Source organism: Mangifera indica, chromosome 11 (genome assembly GCF_011075055.1).
Source record: "Mangifera indica cultivar Alphonso chromosome 11, CATAS_Mindica_2.1, whole genome shotgun sequence".
NCBI classification, from domain to species: Eukaryota; Viridiplantae; Streptophyta; class Magnoliopsida; order Sapindales; family Anacardiaceae; genus Mangifera; species Mangifera indica.
The window spans coordinates 8134416-8154013 of record NC_058147.1 but is presented as its reverse complement, the minus strand read 5'-3'; the positions used below and the strand labels follow the sequence as shown (position 1 = coordinate 8154013).

Here is a 19598-nt window from a genome sequence, read left to right as displayed (position 1 = left end):
ACATTCTCAACATATAAGTCTAAATACCAACCCAAAGATCCTAAACTACTCAACTTATCCATAAACACAACTTTGGAAGACAACGAAGTGTCGAACAATAATAACTAATTCAATTATTATTTCCTTTACATACTTTATAAATTGAAATTTGTATACATTGTATTTTTCACTCTAAGTTAATAGCATGTATAAATTATCCAATTACATTTTGTATTAAATTTTTTATTTATGCTTATTAAATATATACAAATAAACATAATTATTTTTAAATGCCAAATTTTCGTTTACATTTAAACAAATTATAATTAAGAAATCAAATTAAGCAATTGATAAAATTAATATAATTATATTTCTAAATATAGTGCATTATAATAATTTTTATATAAAATTATATATATATATATATATATATATATATATATATATATATATATGACCAGGTCCAAAGGCCCAATACTAGGTTATGGGCCCAACCCTAGAACCCGTCTAAACCCTCTCTATATACAAAGGGCCCAAGCCCCGTTTGCCTAAATGCATATATGAAAAACGAATTACTTGTACATCTATCTGTTAATTTTTTTTTTTTTTTTGGAGGGGGCGGGGGGGTTAAGTAATGACATATTTGTGTATCTAAAATGAGTACACAAAATCTTACTCTTAATATATTGATTTCATAATGCGGCCGTTCCATCTAAGATTATACTAAGAAAATAACTAAAGCCAAATTAAGTCTTGCTTTATCACCTCAACTTAACAAATATGTTAAACGAGTGTAAAAAAAAGTCTCTAGGCCAAAAAAATTCAAAATGTCCACAAAATACATTTGTTACTCAAAATTTTCTCTTATTCTAACAATGAATCTTATAAACGTTACATAAATGGTATAATCCTTTTTCTTGCATCTCAAATGCAGATGAAGATGATTTTATAAGTCATTGTACAAGCATTTGTATTCTGTTGAATCTATGGCCTGCGCCCTTCTTTGTTGAATAGTAAACAAGTGGCCAGCCATTAAATCAATACTCGAGCTAGAGGTATACTACTATCCACTTGACAATGGTGCTGCTATGATGGCCGCATCTGATTTTGTGAGAGTGCCTGTTGGAGCTGGATGACTTGTTGACGCTGTTCAAGTGGCAAGGAACTCAATTGCTCTGGCGTTAAGCTCATTACTTGCTGCAATAAGGTGGAATCGACATCTGGTGGAAGCTGTGACTGAGAAGGGGAACCACCGTGAGGTCATTAGGACTACAGAAATATTTTCCAGTCCAAAATGATATCAGAAGAATGAAAACACAAGCATTTTATTACATGTAACAAAAGGATGGCATTGGCAACCCCTAAAAGAAAAGTCTTATTCTTCCAAATTGGAATCTCCCCGACTCCTATTACGAAAACATCATGTCAAAATTCAAAGAGAAAACTCAGTCATTTCACTGACTTCAATAAGTCCTTTTGGTTGGCGGGATAGACACAAGATATTTGGATCAGAAAGATACAATTTTCTATTACAATGATTAGTTATGCAAATTATAGCCTACAACCCTTATATACCCATGACAATTGCAGCACTAAGCTGACTTTTTGAATGAATTTGTAAATAAACAATTTATATAACTTATTTAATACAAAATACAAGGTTTGTATTAATATGATGGGGCTTTTACAAATGCATGAAAAAATTACCATCAGAACTAAGATCAAAACAATTATTGCATGTCCACCCACTAAGTGCACAAAACAATAAAAGATAATGCTTCTATAATTTGGATTTCAGCAATGCTATATCATGGGCTTAATTGTAAATACAAATTGAAAACACAATTGCTATAATAATCCAATATCAAAGATTAGCAACATGCTCATTGCCCATGGTTTAAATAAGAAAAAAAATTATCAACACATTTTCTATCTATCTTGATCCTATAATTTAGCCAGATATCCCAATCTACAATCCAACTTATTTATGTGATCAAATAACACTATACACAATTTTCACTCTAAACAAGCTGCTGGCCTATTTGAGAATAAATCAATAGTCCAACTAACAGAAGTCACAATGAAAACAACAATATATACATGTTTGCTATTAGATATAACTTAAGTAAATAATCCATGAGCAAGAAACTGACCAAGTAAAAGTAGATGTTTGTGATTTATTAATATCATCGGTGAGAACATCTTACCTGAGAACTTTCATTGTCAGAAGTTTTCACCTCATCTACTTTCACAACGGGATTCACAAGTGCAAAACCAATCCCAGATGCTTGGGATGGCCCAGAGCCAGTGGTTTTTGATGCATTCAAAGCCCCCATTGAGAAAGCATTGCCACTTCGATCATCCACTTTCAGCAATATTGAAGGGCGATGTATCAATTCTGAAGAATCATTAATCATGCTTGTTTTCTCGGCTACACCCACAGGCATGCTTGAATATGCATTATTACTGTGTACCCAGGTTGCATCATTGGTAAGTCTACCAGATCTATCAGCATCTTTGCTAACTGACTGTACAATGCCAGATGATGTTGAGAGGCCATGCTGATAAAACAAAGAAGTTAGATTTCATATAATACATACGTTTTAACTCTCAAACACAAACTATCATCAACAAACAGCAGATTAGCTGCTAAACATATTGTTTTTTTCTTTAAGTTCTAAGAAGATAATTGGCCATTCAGAAAGTAACGAATGGCCTAGGGGTTGCAATTCACACATAAGAGTACTTGTATTTTGTTCCACAGAAAGCCATTACCCCACCAAGACATTAGAAGACAGTGAGACGGAGAGAGAGCTCTGTAAGTATATTTTTACAAATGTAAAAACTATAACAAAGAGCATTAACTTCAGTTTGACTTAACCATTACTACAAATTCTATCGGCCCATGCCCTTGCTCATTTTGATATTCTGTCCCCTCTATTCCTCCTTTTTCTATAATAAGGTCTACATCAGAGCAGGGGAAACAATTATGAACCTTGTTTGCGAATAAAAACAGAACTAGAAGAACATCATTCTGTATTCTTATCCCATATATAAATTGCAACTCCCTTTTAAGGCATGCCTTGACCATATTTTCTATAGTGGATACTAAGAAGCAGAAGGAAACTTAGTCACCTGGAAGCCAGCATCCAGTGATGGAGAGCGTGACACGAGAGGGGGCCGAATGTCTGAATTTGGAACATTTACCCAATTTTTATTTCCTAAACTGGCCGCTGTAACCTGTACTGGGTTTTCCAGCGAATGAAATTGTAGTTGCTGGCTCAAGGAAGAGGAATTTGCCACCTGAATTTGAGGTCTAACTAAAGGGTGCATTGAAGAGAGTGTTCGAACTCCAGGCTGCCCAGGCAATACAGTTTGTTGTAGAGATTGGTTCTTGGCATGTTGTGAAAGCTGAGTTTGAAGATGCATAGAGGGCTGTAGAGGTGCAGAAAATTGGTTATTAAGCAATGAATGTTGAGAGATATTAGACACTTGACCTCCCAGCACTTTGGGCATAAGCTGTACCTTCTGAGCAAGTGGAGGTAGCCCAGGGAGTTGAACTGCTTGCTTCTGACCATCTTGTAATGAAGGCTGCACAGGCTGACTTGGACCTTGTTGAAGATTTGCCATCTGCAAAAAAAAAAAAAAAAAAAAAAACTAAAAGTCTTAACATGGCATAATCACAAAGTTCTAAATAAGACACAATCGTTTAGATAAGGGAACAAACCACTTGAGGGGACACCATTCCTAGCATTATTTGTGCCTGCAATCAGAATTAGACAAATTTCTAAGATCAAGTTGTATGTAAATTATGCCACAGTGATATTTTAAAAAGAAAAAAGTACCAAAACTCTATTACAAGTGAAACTGGCTATATATATATATATCAACCATTGGATTTAAGAAACAAAAGATCATGGGATCCAAGAGTTGGATCAGCCTGAAAAGTACATTTATCTTGGTAAATGCTTAAAACATATCTAGATATATTGAAAAGAACAAAAAGACACAATCATCAACTTAAAAAAAAAGAAAATCAAAGCTTGATGTGCAACAAAAACCAATTATCTTCAATTAATCTAAATGCCACTGTAAGGAAAATTAGCAAGATCTAAAGTTTCATTTGTGTGTTACATCCCAGTAGTAAACTTGTTCAACATATAATTCAAGTGTAACCATATTTTCTCCTTGTGTTCAAAGTATGTCCATTTGGGTGATGATAACCCACCTTTTTAAAGGGTAAGGCTGTTATCTATCAGCCTCAACCTGTGTCACTAGGTGTACTTTTTACCTCTTTCCTTCAATTAAACGTTCCCTGAATCACCGAGGTTTACTGAAAAAAGGTCACCTTATATTCTCAAACTGTTGCTCTACACAAGCAATTTATTTCAGTCTACAAGGCACCATTTGTAGCCATAATTCCATTTTATTTTCACCTATAATTGGTCTAACAGCTCCAGCTTGTCAAGGAAGAATGGTAAAAAATCAAGACTACAGGGATTACACTAATAGGCACCTGGAAAAGAGCTTTCAGCAACTGAGGTTTTGCAAGCAATAGCTGACGAGTTAGTTCCTTGTTTTGGATCGCCATTGACTGCTATCAGAAAACATATTTAGATACCAACAACAAAAGAAATCCAGTAAGAACATATAAACTATGCTAAACGCATACCTTCAACTCAGACATAATGTCATTCAGTTGACTCCTCGACATTTTCGCCAGATGAAGAGTTAATGGATCATTAGCTGATGCCACCTGATTCTGCAAACCATTATGATTAGACTGTATACTAACCTGAGCACCACCTAGAGCTCCTGTCATAACTGCTGCAGCAGTTATAGCTAAATGGAGACCAATCGGCTGTTGAGGAACAGAATCCCCATGAATTGCAGGACCTCCTATTTGTTTCTGAGGTTCTGAGATTTAAAAAAAAAGATTTTAGGATTTGTTCACATGAGAAGATGAATCAAGTGTACAAAATGTTAAGTTAAATAAGAAAAACTAACCAGTATTCACAGCCAGTCCAGGTCCAGCACGGCCCTGCAAAAGAGGGTAAAACAATCATAACTGCCAAAAATACAAATTATTTGCCAAACTTAAAGACCAATTCCACAGCTTTGCATAGCAACAAATTCAGCGGCAGAACTTGGTATTGTTGACACAAGTCAAAATTTAGTTTCAAGAAACTGTTATATCATTGATCTCAGTGAACCTAAAATTTACCATATATATCTACTCATGAATATACAATCCAATCCCATTCACAACTAATAAGCCCAAAGGGATCATTTTTTAATTTCTCCATCACTTAATTTCTACAGTGAATCACAACTAAGTTGAAACTAACACTTAGATATATATATATATATTCACTATGCTTAGCAAAACATAGCCAGTAAATCTTTATAACTATCTCATCATTTGGTTCATTGTGACTATGGACCATATATTAAATGCAGTATATTACCTCAATTTATATGAAGAGGCCTAGCCCTATGACAAGAATGAAACAATTAGGGTCTAAAAACATGATGGCAAGGAAATTTGTTTCCTAAAGGAAAGGCTTAATATAACTTATGTATGATCATTTATTAAAAATCCAGTTCAGAGAGCAACAAAAAGGTGCTTCCCATGTTGAATACATTGTGAAATAATTAAATGATAATAATAGATATAACGCTGATACCAATACATCCCCAAACTTTGTAGAAGCATTTCATAAGTTAAAACAAAAAATCATTAAAAACAGTAAGTGCAACTATTCTGGAGTTGAAACTTATGTCTTCCTATTTCTAGGAAGGTTGTCCAAAAGGTTAAAATCAATAACTGCAACATAGCAACTAATATACACACTATCCTGCTATATCCTAGTCCACAAATAAAGACTGAGTCTAGTACCAGCAAAAAGAACTAAGATAATGTCAACCACATGGACTTGTCAGAATTAAAAAAAATTAAAACTGAAAGAAAAGAACTAGTTGTGTATCCTAGACATATGACTATCACCTGCTCTCGATTTCTGTCAGCCCTTTTATCATTTTCAGCAAAATCAACACGTAATTGTCTTCCATTAATTTCATAACCATGAAGATTACGACGAGCACTTAATGCCGTCTCTTCATCTTTATATTCACAGAACCCATAGCCTTTTGGTTTCCCAGTTTCTCTATCAAGAACTAGTCTGAAAATTAAAAAAATAGAATAAAATAACCAAAACTGATATACAACCAAAAGAACTATCCCTATTCATAAACAAAATAATCAAGCAGCAACCATTCAAAATTTTTTCATAGATAAACAGACAGTTTCCCCGCAATTGTAAAACTATTAGGCCAATTTTTATAGGGAACTCATTCACTGTATAAAAATATAAAACTCCACAACCACAAAGATTGAAATATCTATAAAATTTAATTGTGAACTCGAAATTACATTAAACAAATATAATTCCAGGGTTCTTTATTGAAGCTTCTTTCCTTTCGTAACTGACCTGAACGATACAACAGGGCCAACCTCTCTGCAGATTTCTATGAGCTGCTCCTCAGTTGCATCATAAGGTATGTTTCCAACTGTCACCACAAAACGAAAGAACAAAATTATCAAAACACGTTGATTGCTTTCAAAACCGGAATTCAAATTCAAATTCAAATAATTCGCAATTAAACGGCGTCGTAAGTAAAACTACCAAAGACGCAACGGTGCTGAGAAGAGGCCATGAAGTTAACAAGAGACGAAGAAGTTGAAGGAGAAGCCCCTTTGCTTCATCTTCTTCCCCCAGCACATCACTAAGAAGACGTCGTTGTATAACTTTGAATGAACAAAAGTTAGATTCTGTTTGAATTACAACTAATTCTATTTCAGGAGATGAAATATCGCGTTAATCTCCGTTTCAGAAGAATCCGGGTTTGTTTCGGTTCGTATCATATCGATTACGGTGGAATCAAATGAGTATAAGAAACCCTAATCGGTTTTTACTTTGATTCTGTAATTATATTGTTCCCAGAATTGAATTGAATTGTTTTAGTGGGAGTTAGCAACCGCCTCACGAAAACAATGAGTTTTAAAGAAAGGGGCTTACGGTACGGGGTGAAGGTGGATCGGCCCTGGGTTTAATTCTAAATAAGAAGGCTAAAGGGACCATTTAAAAACATTTGTCCTAAATTTATTTCAGGTCCAAAATTATTTTTAAAATTTTTGACTCTATTTACACTTTCAATTACCCCGCTATCATGTGAAATTTAATTAATAAAATTCACATCACTTGTTGAAGTGAGAAAAGATAATAAAAGACTATATCCATTAGGAGTGGATACAAACCAAATCGAATTGAGTCTAAATACTCATCGATTTGAGTTAGACTTGAATAAAAAATAGTTTAGTTTGAATTCGATTTGAATTTGTTGAGCTAATATTAAAGATAGTTTTAGTTTGATTTAAATGAAAATGATTCAGTTCGAGTTTAGTTTGAATTTATAGCTCAGGATAAGTGGTTCAAATTTGTGTTTTGAATTCATGGTTCATTGATAAAACAATGTCGTTTAACAATTATTTAATATAATTCAAATTGAGTTATCTATCCAACTCGTGAGCCAAACCTAGTTGAACTTTCTATATTGAATGAAGAATTTCAAGTTAGGGTATCTTTAATCGTGGTCATGAAATGAGTGTTATTTCAATTGAAGAATACGAGTTTAAAGAAACATTAAATGTTGCTTAGAGTCTTTTAAGGCATGGGAAGTTCTTAGTATCCAAGTCTGATTACGGTCCATGAGACACACAAAGACATGATTGATCAACCACAATTTACGACAACGGAGAATAAAAATAAAGTCATTGATTTAATGCACTAGCTACATCTTTTCCCCAACTAGCTAATATTACCCATTATATCGATGGTTTAAGAAGTGGCGTAAAGGGTTTTTGAGTGATGTATATTTTCAAGGATAAAAGTATATTGCAATATGCATTGAAGGGGTATGTTTTGAAGATTGGTCTTCAATGCAAAGTTTTTTAGTCAACAAGAGACATATGAGAGATTAAAAATCATCATAAATAATGTCAATGATGTGTAAAGACAACAAAGTTGGAAGGTTATTGATATTTTGATATAAATTGAACAAATAAGTTGGCGCAAAAGGTAACAGAGTATTGAAAGCAGATTTAGCGAGTGATTGAAATACGGAATTGGCCTCATTTTGCAAAGGAAGATGTCATTTGGTCAAAGTTGTAAAGGAAACGACTTTGTTAAGTGTTATATGAGTGTTCGTTAGTAAGTCAAGGTGTTACGGTGTCTTTTTTTGTATTGAAAATAATTGATGCTGTGTCATCGTATTACATATGCAGGTATGCTGCGTTTTGGACAAAATTAGTTAGCCAATTTTGGCGGCCCTATATTGTATAAGCAGGAAGAAATGAAAACAATTATTCAGTTACAAAAATTCTCTATTTCTCTTGTTCTCTGTATTATGAATCTTGTTATTTCTCTTTTCTCATTCTGTGATTCTTGTTAGTTTATTGGCGGCGTCTAGTTCTAGCCACAGTTCATGAACCGGCGGTTTCGGTTCAAAATTGTCAGTTCACAGTTCTAAAAAATAAGGGTCATGAACCAAAACCGTAATAGGACGGTTTGTAACCGGTTTGGACCCAACGGTTCCTGTTCATGATCTCGATTTGAAACCGATATTGAACCGTCAATTCTAATACATGATCTTGATTTAATTTTTAAATTATTAATTACAATAATTAAAAAAAAAAAAACTTGAACTTAATTTTTTAATTAAGCTTTCTACGTATCTTCTTGGGGTTTAGAAGAATCAAAACTTATATAGTTCTCTTACCTTTGCATATCCAATAGCTGACAGTACCTCCTTACATTATCATTCACCTCCGTTATCTTGACTATTATTTCTCGTCATCGAACTATCCGTAATTAAATAAAGTGATTATTCATTGAAGTTCACTTTTATATCTTATTTACGTAATTCGGCTCTTGAACTATCCACTTTTATATAATAAATAAATTTAATTATATAAATAAATTATATGATTAATTATGAAAGATAATAAAATAATAATAAATAGAATTAATTATAGGAATAAATTTTATAATTAATTATGAATTGTATAATAAAAATTGAAATTGAAATTAATAAAAAATAAATAAAGAATTTAATTAAATTTGAGATAATTTGATTGAAAGATTGAGATAGTATTAAGAATTGAAAGGATGAGAATAAGAGTAAATGAGAGAGTTTAAAGGATTTAGTGTAGAGAGTTGAGAGATTGAATGGATATATATAGGAAAAATTTTTAAAAGGGAAGTGGGGTGTGAAACGAAATTTAGAATATGCAGGGGACCTCCTAAAAATATTTAGAAATATGCAGGGACCCGATCCCCTGCATATTTGCAGGAACCCGTTGGTTCTTTTTTTTTTAAATTTAAAAAATAAAAAAATTCAAAAAAAATAAGTAAAAACCTAAAAGACATACACCAAAAAACAACAAAAGAAAAGACTTACTCTCTTTTTTAAGACTAATATCAATTGAAGTGTCAGTTGATATATCATACAACCCCTTATCTACCACATCACCATTTTACGGCATCAAATCACAATTTATTTTGGCAACAAAGAATCTCACTTGAGTCAGATCCTCACTTTTGGGATCAAACCAATCATATCGAGTAAGACAAACTTTGAGTTCAATGATCGACTTCATAACCACTTATCAAATAAGTTAAAAGTTTGATTTTGATATGTCGTTAAAGAATATTTGAATTCATTCTCTCTTATATATAAACTCTTCTCTTTTAGTACTCAAACTAAACTACCTCTATAGGTCAAATCCTAATTTTTTTTCTTAGAAATGAATTTCCACAAATTGCAATTCACTGTAACATCCAAAATCAGAAATGACAATTCTCTCAAATACCCAAAATAACTGTTTCAATCCTATGTGAAAATCAGTTTGTGCTCTTTGTCAAATAGGGTCTGAATGTTGGCAAGCCATAGATATCGAGCCGTTATTGGCACCGCCACCTTAAATCACAAACATCTAAGACACTCAAATCTCCCTATCGCCTACCACTGTCACTCTTGGTTGTCGTTCACTAGACATCTCACCATATTTGTGGGTGTACAAGCCATGGATATTGAGAAGCCATTGGCAAACTTAGGGCTTTCTCTAATGGTGGCCTAGAAATCACTTGTTGCAATGAATGTCTATCTCTAGTCTCTCTTTCTGTCTTGTATTTTTATAGAAATGGGTTTTGAGTTTTCTTTTTGCATGTTTAATGCGCATGTATTGACGTTAATGGGTGGTCGTCTTTTTGTTTAATCTGATAGAGATTTTGAAGTTGTTTGATGGTTTCGACAGGTAACTCATCTCTCTTTCGTTTTGTACCGCACGGTATGTTGTAATTCTTTTTAGAATACTAGAAACTACTAAAACTTTGTTGAAATTATTGTGTACTATGCTCTATATATATATATATATATATATATATATATATATATATATATATATATATAGAGCATCATCCTTAGGAGGAATTACAATTAAGAGACCTTTGCTAACCTTGAGCTTAACACTCTTCAAATTCCCTAGTAATCTTCAGCTATTTATCCCACGAGATTAAAGATAAACTATGCTAAAAAGTCCAGAAGGAGGATCTCCTTGAACCAAGGCTTTCAACAATGAATACTTGCAGGGAGCTAAAGTTGAAAACACAAATATGTCTGGCTGCTTTCAAGATGATGGTTTTTAATTTTCTTTTTACCCATTTAGAAAATAGATGGTCTACAGAGAGAACGTTAACAATTTTAAGGGCCAAGTGAATCCTGGTCATAGTCTCCAATAGGACTGGATTCGAGCTCAGACAAGTTCAAGCTCAGTTCGGTTCACATATAGCTCAACTCGAGCTCGTGAAAGTCAAGCTCAAACACGGTTCGAATTCGGTTCGACTCATTTTTTGTTATTAAAACGACGTCGTTTTAATACATATTGATCAAAACGATCTGACATATTGATCAAAACGTCATTTTAATACATATTAATCATTTTTTGTTATCAAAATTTTTAATTAAAAAATCTGGTGAGTAACTCGAGCTCGATTGAGCTCGGCTAGAACTGACTCATTTAGAACTCATTCAAACTGAGCTCGAATAGACTCGGTTCGAATCCAACCTTAGTCTCCAATTTGGTGCAATAGTCTGTTTTTTTTTTTTAAATTGTTTCATATTGGTATCCTAAGGGGATGAAGACCGAGATTAATATTTTTTCTCTATCTCTCTTTATTGTTATTTCTAACAATTACCCTAAAATTAAATAATATTTTTTTTTTAAGTTTTATTAAATATATTTTCGATTATAATTTGAGTTAATTCTTTGTGATTTGGGTTTGTCATAACGTTGCTTTTGTGATGTTTATGGAATATTATATAGTAATATTATCATCAGTGAAATTAAGAATTAAATTCACTTATCCAAAATATGTACAAGGTTGGCCCGGACCCCTTTTTTAAGTACAACACAAGGTTTGGTAAGATTTATAAGAAATATTGAAAAATTAAATATTATTAAATATTATAATATTATAATTTGATAAACCAATCCTAAAGGTCGTGGGTTATGTTATGGGTTCTTTTTATCTGTTGGGTTGATTTGATCGATAAAACCCCATAATATAACAGGTTTTGATACAGTCTAGTCTTATCTATCAATACAATGGGTTACACCAAGGTTAGTCTATCGTTATGTCTATGCATTATTAACCCAAGATCACATCACATTAGTAGCCTTTTGCGGTAGAGTGATATGAAATTTCCAAACCAGGGATGGGAGGCAAAGACCAGAATCACAACATTACAAATTTTCATAACTTAAACCATCCATGAACCCTCAAATCTCAACATCAAATTCCTCGCCTAAGTCATTGACTTGCATCTAAAGATCTTAGTTAATAATTATAAGAACAAAAAAAATAGTATGAAAATTATATAGGTATAATATAAAAAATAGTAAAAAATATATTTATAAAAAAAGTCATAAAATTTGAATACGAAAAGGATACATAACGTATATAATATATAATTAAGATTTAATCATTATAAAAAAATATCATTTCATAAATTTTTATCAAATATAAAATATTTAATTAACTACTAAACAAACTTTGAATTATCATTTTTGGTTTTTTTAATCAAGTCATCACCTAAATATTATGATTTGTTAATGTTTGAGGTAAGAAAATTAAATATGTATGAGAGACTTATGGAATACCTTCATAGTGCTATTAAAAATGTAAAATTCGTGTTCGGGATTTTGATGAGTTTATTGTTTTATATAATTATAGTGTTATGGGAATTAATTAAAAATGTAAGGGGCATTTTCGTTTTTTTAAAATTAATAAAAAACATAAAACATATAAAATGGCAAAAATTAATAAATAAATAAATATATAATTATAATAAAATTAAAATTATTTTGATAATATTTTAACAACTAAAATAAATGATTATTGCTAATAAACTAAAATATTTTATTATCTAAAAATTAAATAAGATAATATAAATAATTAAACAGATAATATTTGCTTATCTGTAATCAAAGAGGATTATAAATGTATTAATTCAATTATAATATTTGAATAAAATGTTATTTATAATTTTTACTATTACAACTAACCATTTATTTTAACAAATGGTAAAAAAATATTTTTGTATTTCTGAGAAGAATTTGTCACCAAAATTCAATATGTATATCTTTAATAATAGAGCTATTTTTGTATTCCAGTTTCCGAGTTGGTTATTAAACTTTCCTGGCTAGTCCCCTTCAACAGCTTACTTGAGTGGCCTTCAAACCCAGACCAAAGCATCCTGAAACTCCGGACAGTTATTACCATCTCCATGAACAAAAGCCATCCCGTTCATATCATCAATAACCCCCCATCAACATTTGAATATACATAACTAAGAAAATTTAATCAATTACTTTAATATTAAAGAGAGAGCCTTGTCCATAGGTCGTGTTGTGCAAAGATAGACCCTGATGGTTGTCTTAGCTCGCCACGAAACCAAGGCTCGGGATCATAGCCCACGCCCCCTTCATCGTAGGCTTCAACACAATCGGATATTTGCAAATGATACCCTTTTGGATTGTGCTTTTTTAACTTTAAAAACCCAGGACCAATACGATCCACAGTCAAGTCTAGATACACAGATATATGTAATTGTTAATATTTAGACCAAGCCTCAAGATTCTAGATGATCTGCCCCGAATTTCTTGAGACCCAACAGCATTTAGATCACCCATAAAAGTGTAAGAAATGTGTTGGAGCAACTCTAATCTAAAAAGTTTAAATAAATAAATAAATAAAATCTGATGATAAAAAATAGTTAATACAACATACCATATACCATCAAATAATGGCTCTTGAAATGAATACACTATCAAATGACTTGTGGTCCACCATGACCATCAAATACACCATAGAAAGCTTTTGACATACAACATTTTAAAGAGAGATAGAAGAGAAGCGGAAGCAGCAACTTCAAGCAGAGACCCATGACCATCATTGGAACAACTATCATTCTAACTTTATACAAACACCAACATTTTCCAATTAAAATGTTTCACAAGGTATCACTAAATTACAATTTTATTTAGTATCTAAATCAATAAGTCGCCCCCACGGTCCAACTTTTTGTAAGGTGCTGGATCAGGAGCATTAAATTTAACAGTAACAATAACAGAATATAAAGTGGTAACTACTACTGTTATGTAATAATATCTAAGGGAAAATTACAATTAACTGGTTAAAAGCTTTCAGTACCGAATGCAAAAGAACTAGCAAGAAGTAAACAAAGACTAAACAATTCACACAGCACAAGTAATTAATAAAAATCAAAACTAAGTCAATATGGAAACTAGTTTTGTACGAAGTATAACAGAAGAATGAAATTTATCCATTCTACAACTATAAATAGAATGCATAAACATGCCAATGGAGAACAATTTTTTTCAGTGAGTGTTTCATCAAAGTAGATATAAATTGACTGCACAAACAAAATATATATATATATATATTTTTTAAATTATATCATTTGTCAGCATGTATTTCTAGATAGACAAAACTTCATCTTTTACATTCGAGAATCCACATGATTTTAGATAATACTTCAGTTTCCCAATATGCTGAATGAATCCAGCAATCTGCCCCAACAACATTACCAGCTAAAAGAAGCTTTCTTTTTCTTCCCAACTTACAAATATATTACGAGGAGAATATACTTCTCCCCAGGACTCTCACACTTCCCATTAACATCCATAAGACGGCACATAATACTCCAAGAATTGATATAATTAAGAATCCTCTACTACTACCTGCTTGCCTTCTTGTTACACTGCTATCAGGACCAGCAACATCGCTATTTCTAGCATTTAATCTTACTCTGCTAAAGCTAGACATTCGCTCAAACGCCCGGTTCACTAAAGGATTCTCTGACGCCGAAGCGGGAGTGGTAGGTATTGACTCCACAAAAGCCCACAAAGAAGAAGAAAACCAACTAGATGCACCTCCACCACCCTCTTGGCCATTTTGCGTTTGATTCGCTTCAGCTAGAGGTTGCGTAAATTCTTGTAAAGTACCTAAAACGTCGAAGGAACTGCAGAATTAGCAAAAACCTAAACTACTAGCACACTAATGTTTGCAATATATGAAGAAATACTTGAATCAGAAGAGCTCTTGATGCTGGCTCAAGTTCCATTTACAAGGCTTTTTGCCATGTGGACTAATTAGCATGTCAACCAAACCATCCATCTGATCAAGAGCTTTGTGTGGATGGGCTAAGAAGACAGCAACTTTGTCCAAAACAAGAACACAACTCAGTAAAAGAGTACACTTGGTGGTAGATGAATAAACATATCATCACCAACATCCACATTGCTTTTATTACCTGAAGTTGCAGGGTACAGAATTCCCTGATCTGATTCTGCTGGAGTAAAAATATTACTTTGATGCGGTGGCATCCATGGTTGAGTGCTGGTCTGACCAATGCCAAATGAACCACACTGCAACTGGTAATCCAACTGGTTTACCATGAAATTTGGTTGCACTTGATGCTCCAGAAGGTTTACCACTGAATTGGACTGGAATTGGTAATCCACCTGGTTCACCACAAAATTTTGCTGCAACTGCTGATCTGCTTGACTTATCACAGAATGAGGTTGGAACTGATGATCCACCTGGTTTAACATATCATTCCCAAAAACACTCATTTCCTGATGAATAGGCCCTATGTCATTAAGAAACATCACCGCATCATGGAACAGTTCAATCTCACTCAATCCATCGAACTCATCACACTGTAAGCTCTCTACCGGATTCTTGACAGCAGAAACAGTAGGTTCAGGACCAATCAGATCATCCATTTCCAGGAAATCCTCCGCACATAGCTGTGGTACCGGCTCTGAATTCTTAGGCGGAGCAGATGTGACCTCAGATGCCTCATAAAGTTGCAAATTAGATGAAGCTGACTGGGTGAAATCAAAGCTCACTGGCACTCTATCCTGCTCAGGAAAGACAACTTCCCTAGATGATGTGTTTAGCAAAGTACTTTGGGCCTCTTCTTCACCAAAAACCTGAATGACATCAAATTATAACAAAAATCAATTATCACATAATCAGTAAAAATACACAAAAAAAAAAAATCCATTAAAAAAAAAGACTAATTCAAAATTAACAAAGCTACCGACAAAAAGCAGCTCATAAAATAAAATACAAAAAGAGAGACATTTAAATAGATAAGCAACCTCAGTTAATTCAAAACCATAATTGATTTGTGGTTCAGGATCACCGGCTGCGAGTTGTCTTATCATCTCATCAAGATCATCTAATACAGATGGTGCTTGATCATTAGCTCCCCCACTATCAACAGGATAAACTTCTCCATTCGGCTGCTTTGTAGGAATGTCTGGATCAACATTTTCAGTAACATCTGCTTCATCATCAACCCAGTCTTCCTCTCTAAATAGTGCCCCATATTGCTCACCATTTTTAGGACCAGGCCCACTTTTTTTGAAGACCTTATAAAGTGCATAATAATCCTGTCATATGGAGGGGAAAACCAGATTAAATAAAGATATTTCAGAAAAAAAAATTACTTAGAAAAAGAAACTGAAAAAGCTAAGTACCTGTATATTCTGGCACCTCTTGAGTTCCTCTTCATCCAAAGTATACTCATGCATCACCCAGTCAGTACGCTTACCATTTGGTGCACGGCCTCTATAGAAAACGAGGGTTTTCTTCAATCCAACATTACGAGAACTACAAGTTATGATGCGATCCTTTCCGGTGGCTTTCCAATACCCAAGTCGAGTTGCCCTATTTGACCTTGCTCCATTAGGGTACTTCCTATCCCTGGGACTGAAGAAGAACCACTGCCTATCCCCTGTCTTCAACAATGATTGCCCTGAAAAAACAATTTTGTGTATTGTTAGAAAATGATTGTTAAACCAATCACATATTTGACTAGTACCTAACAAACACCATTCACAACCAAAACTCTCAATTGAACACTCACAGTCAAAACCAGCGCCTATCTCTACAAGATAGACAGCCACCACATATCTGGCTCTTTATTTGAACGCTGATTCTCACTACATCGTCAATCAATTAGCAAACTAAATCAACACCAATAAATGAACCAAATGAAAATAAGAGTAGAACCGAAACCTTACCGATTCTTAAACATTCTGATCACACATCAAAGACTATAAAATCTAAAAGTGATTTAATTTGTAATATTGATAACTTATAAATCAAAGATCCCACAAAGAAAACAATCAACAAAACAGTCTCAAAACTCGAACCCCAAAACCCCGATTCAAGGAAGCCAATCAATCAAAATAACAAAACCTAAATAAAATTTCGCCACAAACAAAGTCAACGCAAATAAACCCAGATGTATAAACGATCCAAACACGCCACAAACGAAGTCAACGCGTTCATAAACAAACAGCAATAAAATTTTCATAACCAGTCGTATCAAACGATCCAATCAACAAAACACAAAACCAAAACAAAAACCCAACAAATTAAAATTGAAAAAAAAAAACTAAAAAACAGAGAAAAGAAATACATACCAGGAAGTTCTTCAGGATCCCACTTATAAACATCAGTCTCAGCGATGATATCTAGCTTGATCCTCCGCTTACAGATCTTCCTCTTGAGATAGTACACAACCAGCTCTTCATCGGTGGGGTGAAACCTGAAGCCGGGAGGCCAAACGTCATCGGCGTTCACTTTCATCTTCAATTCCAAAATAATTCACGAAAGAAACAAAAAATCCACAAAGGAAATACGGAAATCGAAACGAAAGACGGAAAAGGGAGGGCTGGGGGAATCGGCTATGGTTTGTTGGGAGGAGGAAAACGGAAAACAAAAACTAGAGGCTGAGAGGATAATAAAGAAAAGTTGGACTAGAGAGGAGTGAAGTCAAATGGATTACAAAGAAAAATGCCGTGTGGTGGTGGCTTTGAGGGTTTAGAATACGAAGTTTCTGTGAAGGTCGGCAGTCGTTTACTTTATTTCAGAACAGTGGCGGCGGGTTTGGTTGGGTGAGCTACTGAGTAGCTGAGTTTACGGTGGGAGTAAGGGTAATTCTGAGAAAATAAGTAACAAGATGTTATATTTTTTGTTTTTTTGGTAATCTTTTAGGTAAAAAATATCTTAAATATAGATTAATTATAAAATTATTATATTATCTTAAAATTTTTAGTTATAATATATAAATAATTATTTTTTTAATTAGATATAATAAAAAATATTAAAATATTATTTTTTAAATATCTTTTATTTAATTATTTTATAATAATTTTGATGTTATTATTATATTAATTAAAAATAAAAATATTTTTACCTTAAAAAGTTAATAAAACTTTTACTTGGGTCTATTTCATTTTTAGCATTTAACATCACACATATTTGTATATTAATCAAAATCATATAAACAATTCAACTCGAATTTATCAACACACATATTTATATATTAATAAAAATTATATATTGTGAATATATGTATAAATATTATAAAACCCTCTTAATTGAGGATATATATATAAGGCTTTTCAAATAAAATGGATTATTTTTGGTAGATGGGTAGACTAAATTTACACTTGCCAAAGGCTTAGGTTATTATAATTAAGCTGCAAGCAACAGATAACTGTGATTAGGGAGCCTCTTATCAAATTGGATTGTATTATCATTGTAACTACCCAATTATTATTAAAATGATAACAAAGTCATTGTATTTTAATTAACTATGTTTGAAAACAACGTCCTCTCCTCTTGTTATCTCACCTCTCTGTCCCATAAATATGACATAGGCACGAAGAAAGTATCCAATAGGAGCTTGATTGAAGCCGTCTATATTGAATTCAACCCCCCATTAGAGACACTTATGATGTTCCTCCTAATCCACATGTCTAGTGGCTACCAAATATATCCCCAACTTCAGCACCCAATTTTTTGTTGACTAATCCTAGAAAGGCCCTGTTTGTAGGCCATTTTCTTTCGATTTGGCTTTCAATTTTACACAATCTATCACATTTCCATTTGTGGTTATATTTACTTAGAAACGTTATATACATAATTTTTATATATAATTTTATATATAAATAATAATGTATCAAAATATTAAATTGGGTATTTAAAATCAAGTGTGCATGGTTTTATTGTTGCTAGAAAAACAACTAGAGCTTCATCTTCCTTTCTAACTTTCCCATAAGGCTTAGGCATAGCTTACCACATCAGGTCTAAGTTTGGCTCTTTGCATATGCGAGTAGATGTTTACTTTACATACAATGACGGAAGTGGAGCTGATGCAATCTCAAATCAAATCAAGGGGAGGGAAAAGTTGGTTAGGCACCGACACCAAGGGCGAAAGATGGTGGTATGAGAGAGAATGCGGATTAAGGGCTGAGAGTGATGGGGTGAGCTGTCAGATAAAAGGGGTGGTGGAGTCGATCTATAGTTTGGGAAAAATGAAGTAAGGGTTAAAAAAAATAATAATAAAAGAGTTTTTATTAAATTGGATATCAATTTTTTTATTTTTTTGTTAATTTAGGATGATAGAGTAATTTTAAAAAAGTAAAATAATTAAAGATAATTTAGTAATTTAATTTTATAAAACTATACTAAAATTATTTTTTATTAACGAAGTTTGATTTTGTGTGTAAAAATATTATTTATGTAAATAAGTGATGGAAAAGCGTTTGGAATGAAACCTTGGTGGGAAAATGTTATTTATTTTGAAAAATATATATTTTTTAATATTAAAATTTCACAATTTGAGCTAATTTAAATTATTAAAATTTAAAAAATATACCTTTTTTTTTAATAAATTGGCACCCACTCACCCACCCTGGCGGGAAAATGTAATTTACTGTGGAAAATATTTTTTATTATCATGAAAAGTTCACAATTTAAACTAATTTAAACTATTAAAATTAAAAAAAAATCACTTTTTTTTCTTTTATAAATTCTCTCTCTCTCTCTCTCTCACACACACATATATATAACTCTATTTCTTTCACACGCATATATATAGGAGTAATATTA

General features: G+C 32.7%; 2 protein-coding genes across 5 annotated transcripts; both read right to left on the bottom strand.

The window, feature by feature from the left end:
* Positions 1-822: 822 nt before the first annotated feature.
* LOC123229788 (cleavage stimulating factor 64-like) lies at positions 823-7077 on the bottom strand. Of its 3 annotated transcripts, none has more exons than XM_044655735.1 (11): positions 6666-7072; positions 6471-6549; positions 5987-6161; positions 4987-5020; positions 4652-4896; positions 4496-4576; positions 3707-3742; positions 3505-3609; positions 3115-3414; positions 2187-2540; positions 823-1215 (listed from the first exon to the last, which is right to left on the bottom strand). In XM_044655735.1, exons 1-11 carry the CDS (start codon positions 6694-6696, stop codon positions 1066-1068), a joined length of 1590 nt encoding a protein of 529 aa, XP_044511670.1. In that variant the 5' UTR covers positions 6697-7072; the 3' UTR covers positions 823-1065. The 3 variants fall into 3 exon arrangements, with proteins under 3 accessions (XP_044511670.1, XP_044511671.1, XP_044511672.1); XM_044655736.1 differs by having other exon boundaries at positions 4496-4573; positions 6666-7071; XM_044655737.1 differs by having other exon boundaries at positions 1043-1248; positions 6666-7077.
* Positions 7078-14030: 6953 nt separating this feature from the next.
* On the bottom strand, positions 14031-17528 carry LOC123229743 (NAC domain-containing protein 17-like). 2 transcript variants are annotated; one of them, XM_044655673.1, is made up of 5 exons: positions 17123-17524; positions 16172-16449; positions 15791-16084; positions 14935-15619; positions 14031-14626 (listed from the first exon to the last, which is right to left on the bottom strand). In XM_044655673.1, the coding sequence occupies exons 1-5, from the start codon at positions 17286-17288 to the stop codon at positions 14253-14255; spliced, it is 1797 nt and encodes a 598-aa protein (XP_044511608.1). In that variant the 5' UTR covers positions 17289-17524; the 3' UTR covers positions 14031-14252. The 2 variants fall into 2 exon arrangements, with proteins under 2 accessions (XP_044511608.1, XP_044511609.1); XM_044655674.1 differs by lacking the exon at positions 14031-14626 and adding an exon at positions 14707-14839 and having other exon boundaries at positions 17123-17528.
* Between the last annotated feature and the right edge of the window lie 2070 nt (positions 17529-19598).

What these genes read in the sequence shown, in the direction of transcription:
- LOC123229788 (XM_044655735.1), bottom strand. Translation starts at nt 6,696, where the DNA reads ATGGCCTCTTCTCAGCACCGTTGCGTCTTTG. An exon ending in GGCCCTGTTGTATCGTTCAG is followed by an intron (nt 6,162 to 6,470) that starts GTCAGTTACGAA and finishes TTTAATTTTCAG; the next exon opens with ACTAGTTCTTGATAGAGAAA. An exon ending in TGGACTGGCTGTGAATACTG is followed by an intron (nt 4,897 to 4,986) that starts GTTAGTTTTTCT and finishes TTTAAATCTCAG; the next exon opens with AACCTCAGAAACAAATAGGA.
- LOC123229743 (XM_044655673.1), bottom strand. Translation starts at nt 17,288, where the DNA reads ATGAAAGTGAACGCCGATGACGTTTGGCCTCCCGGCTTCAGGTTTCAC. An exon ending in AGAGGTGCCAGAATATACAG is followed by an intron (nt 16,085 to 16,171) that starts GTACTTAGCTTT and finishes TCCATATGACAG; the next exon opens with GATTATTATGCACTTTATAA. An exon ending in ATGGTTTTGAATTAACTGAG is followed by an intron (nt 15,620 to 15,790) that starts GTTGCTTATCTA and finishes GATGTCATTCAG; the next exon opens with GTTTTTGGTGAAGAAGAGGC.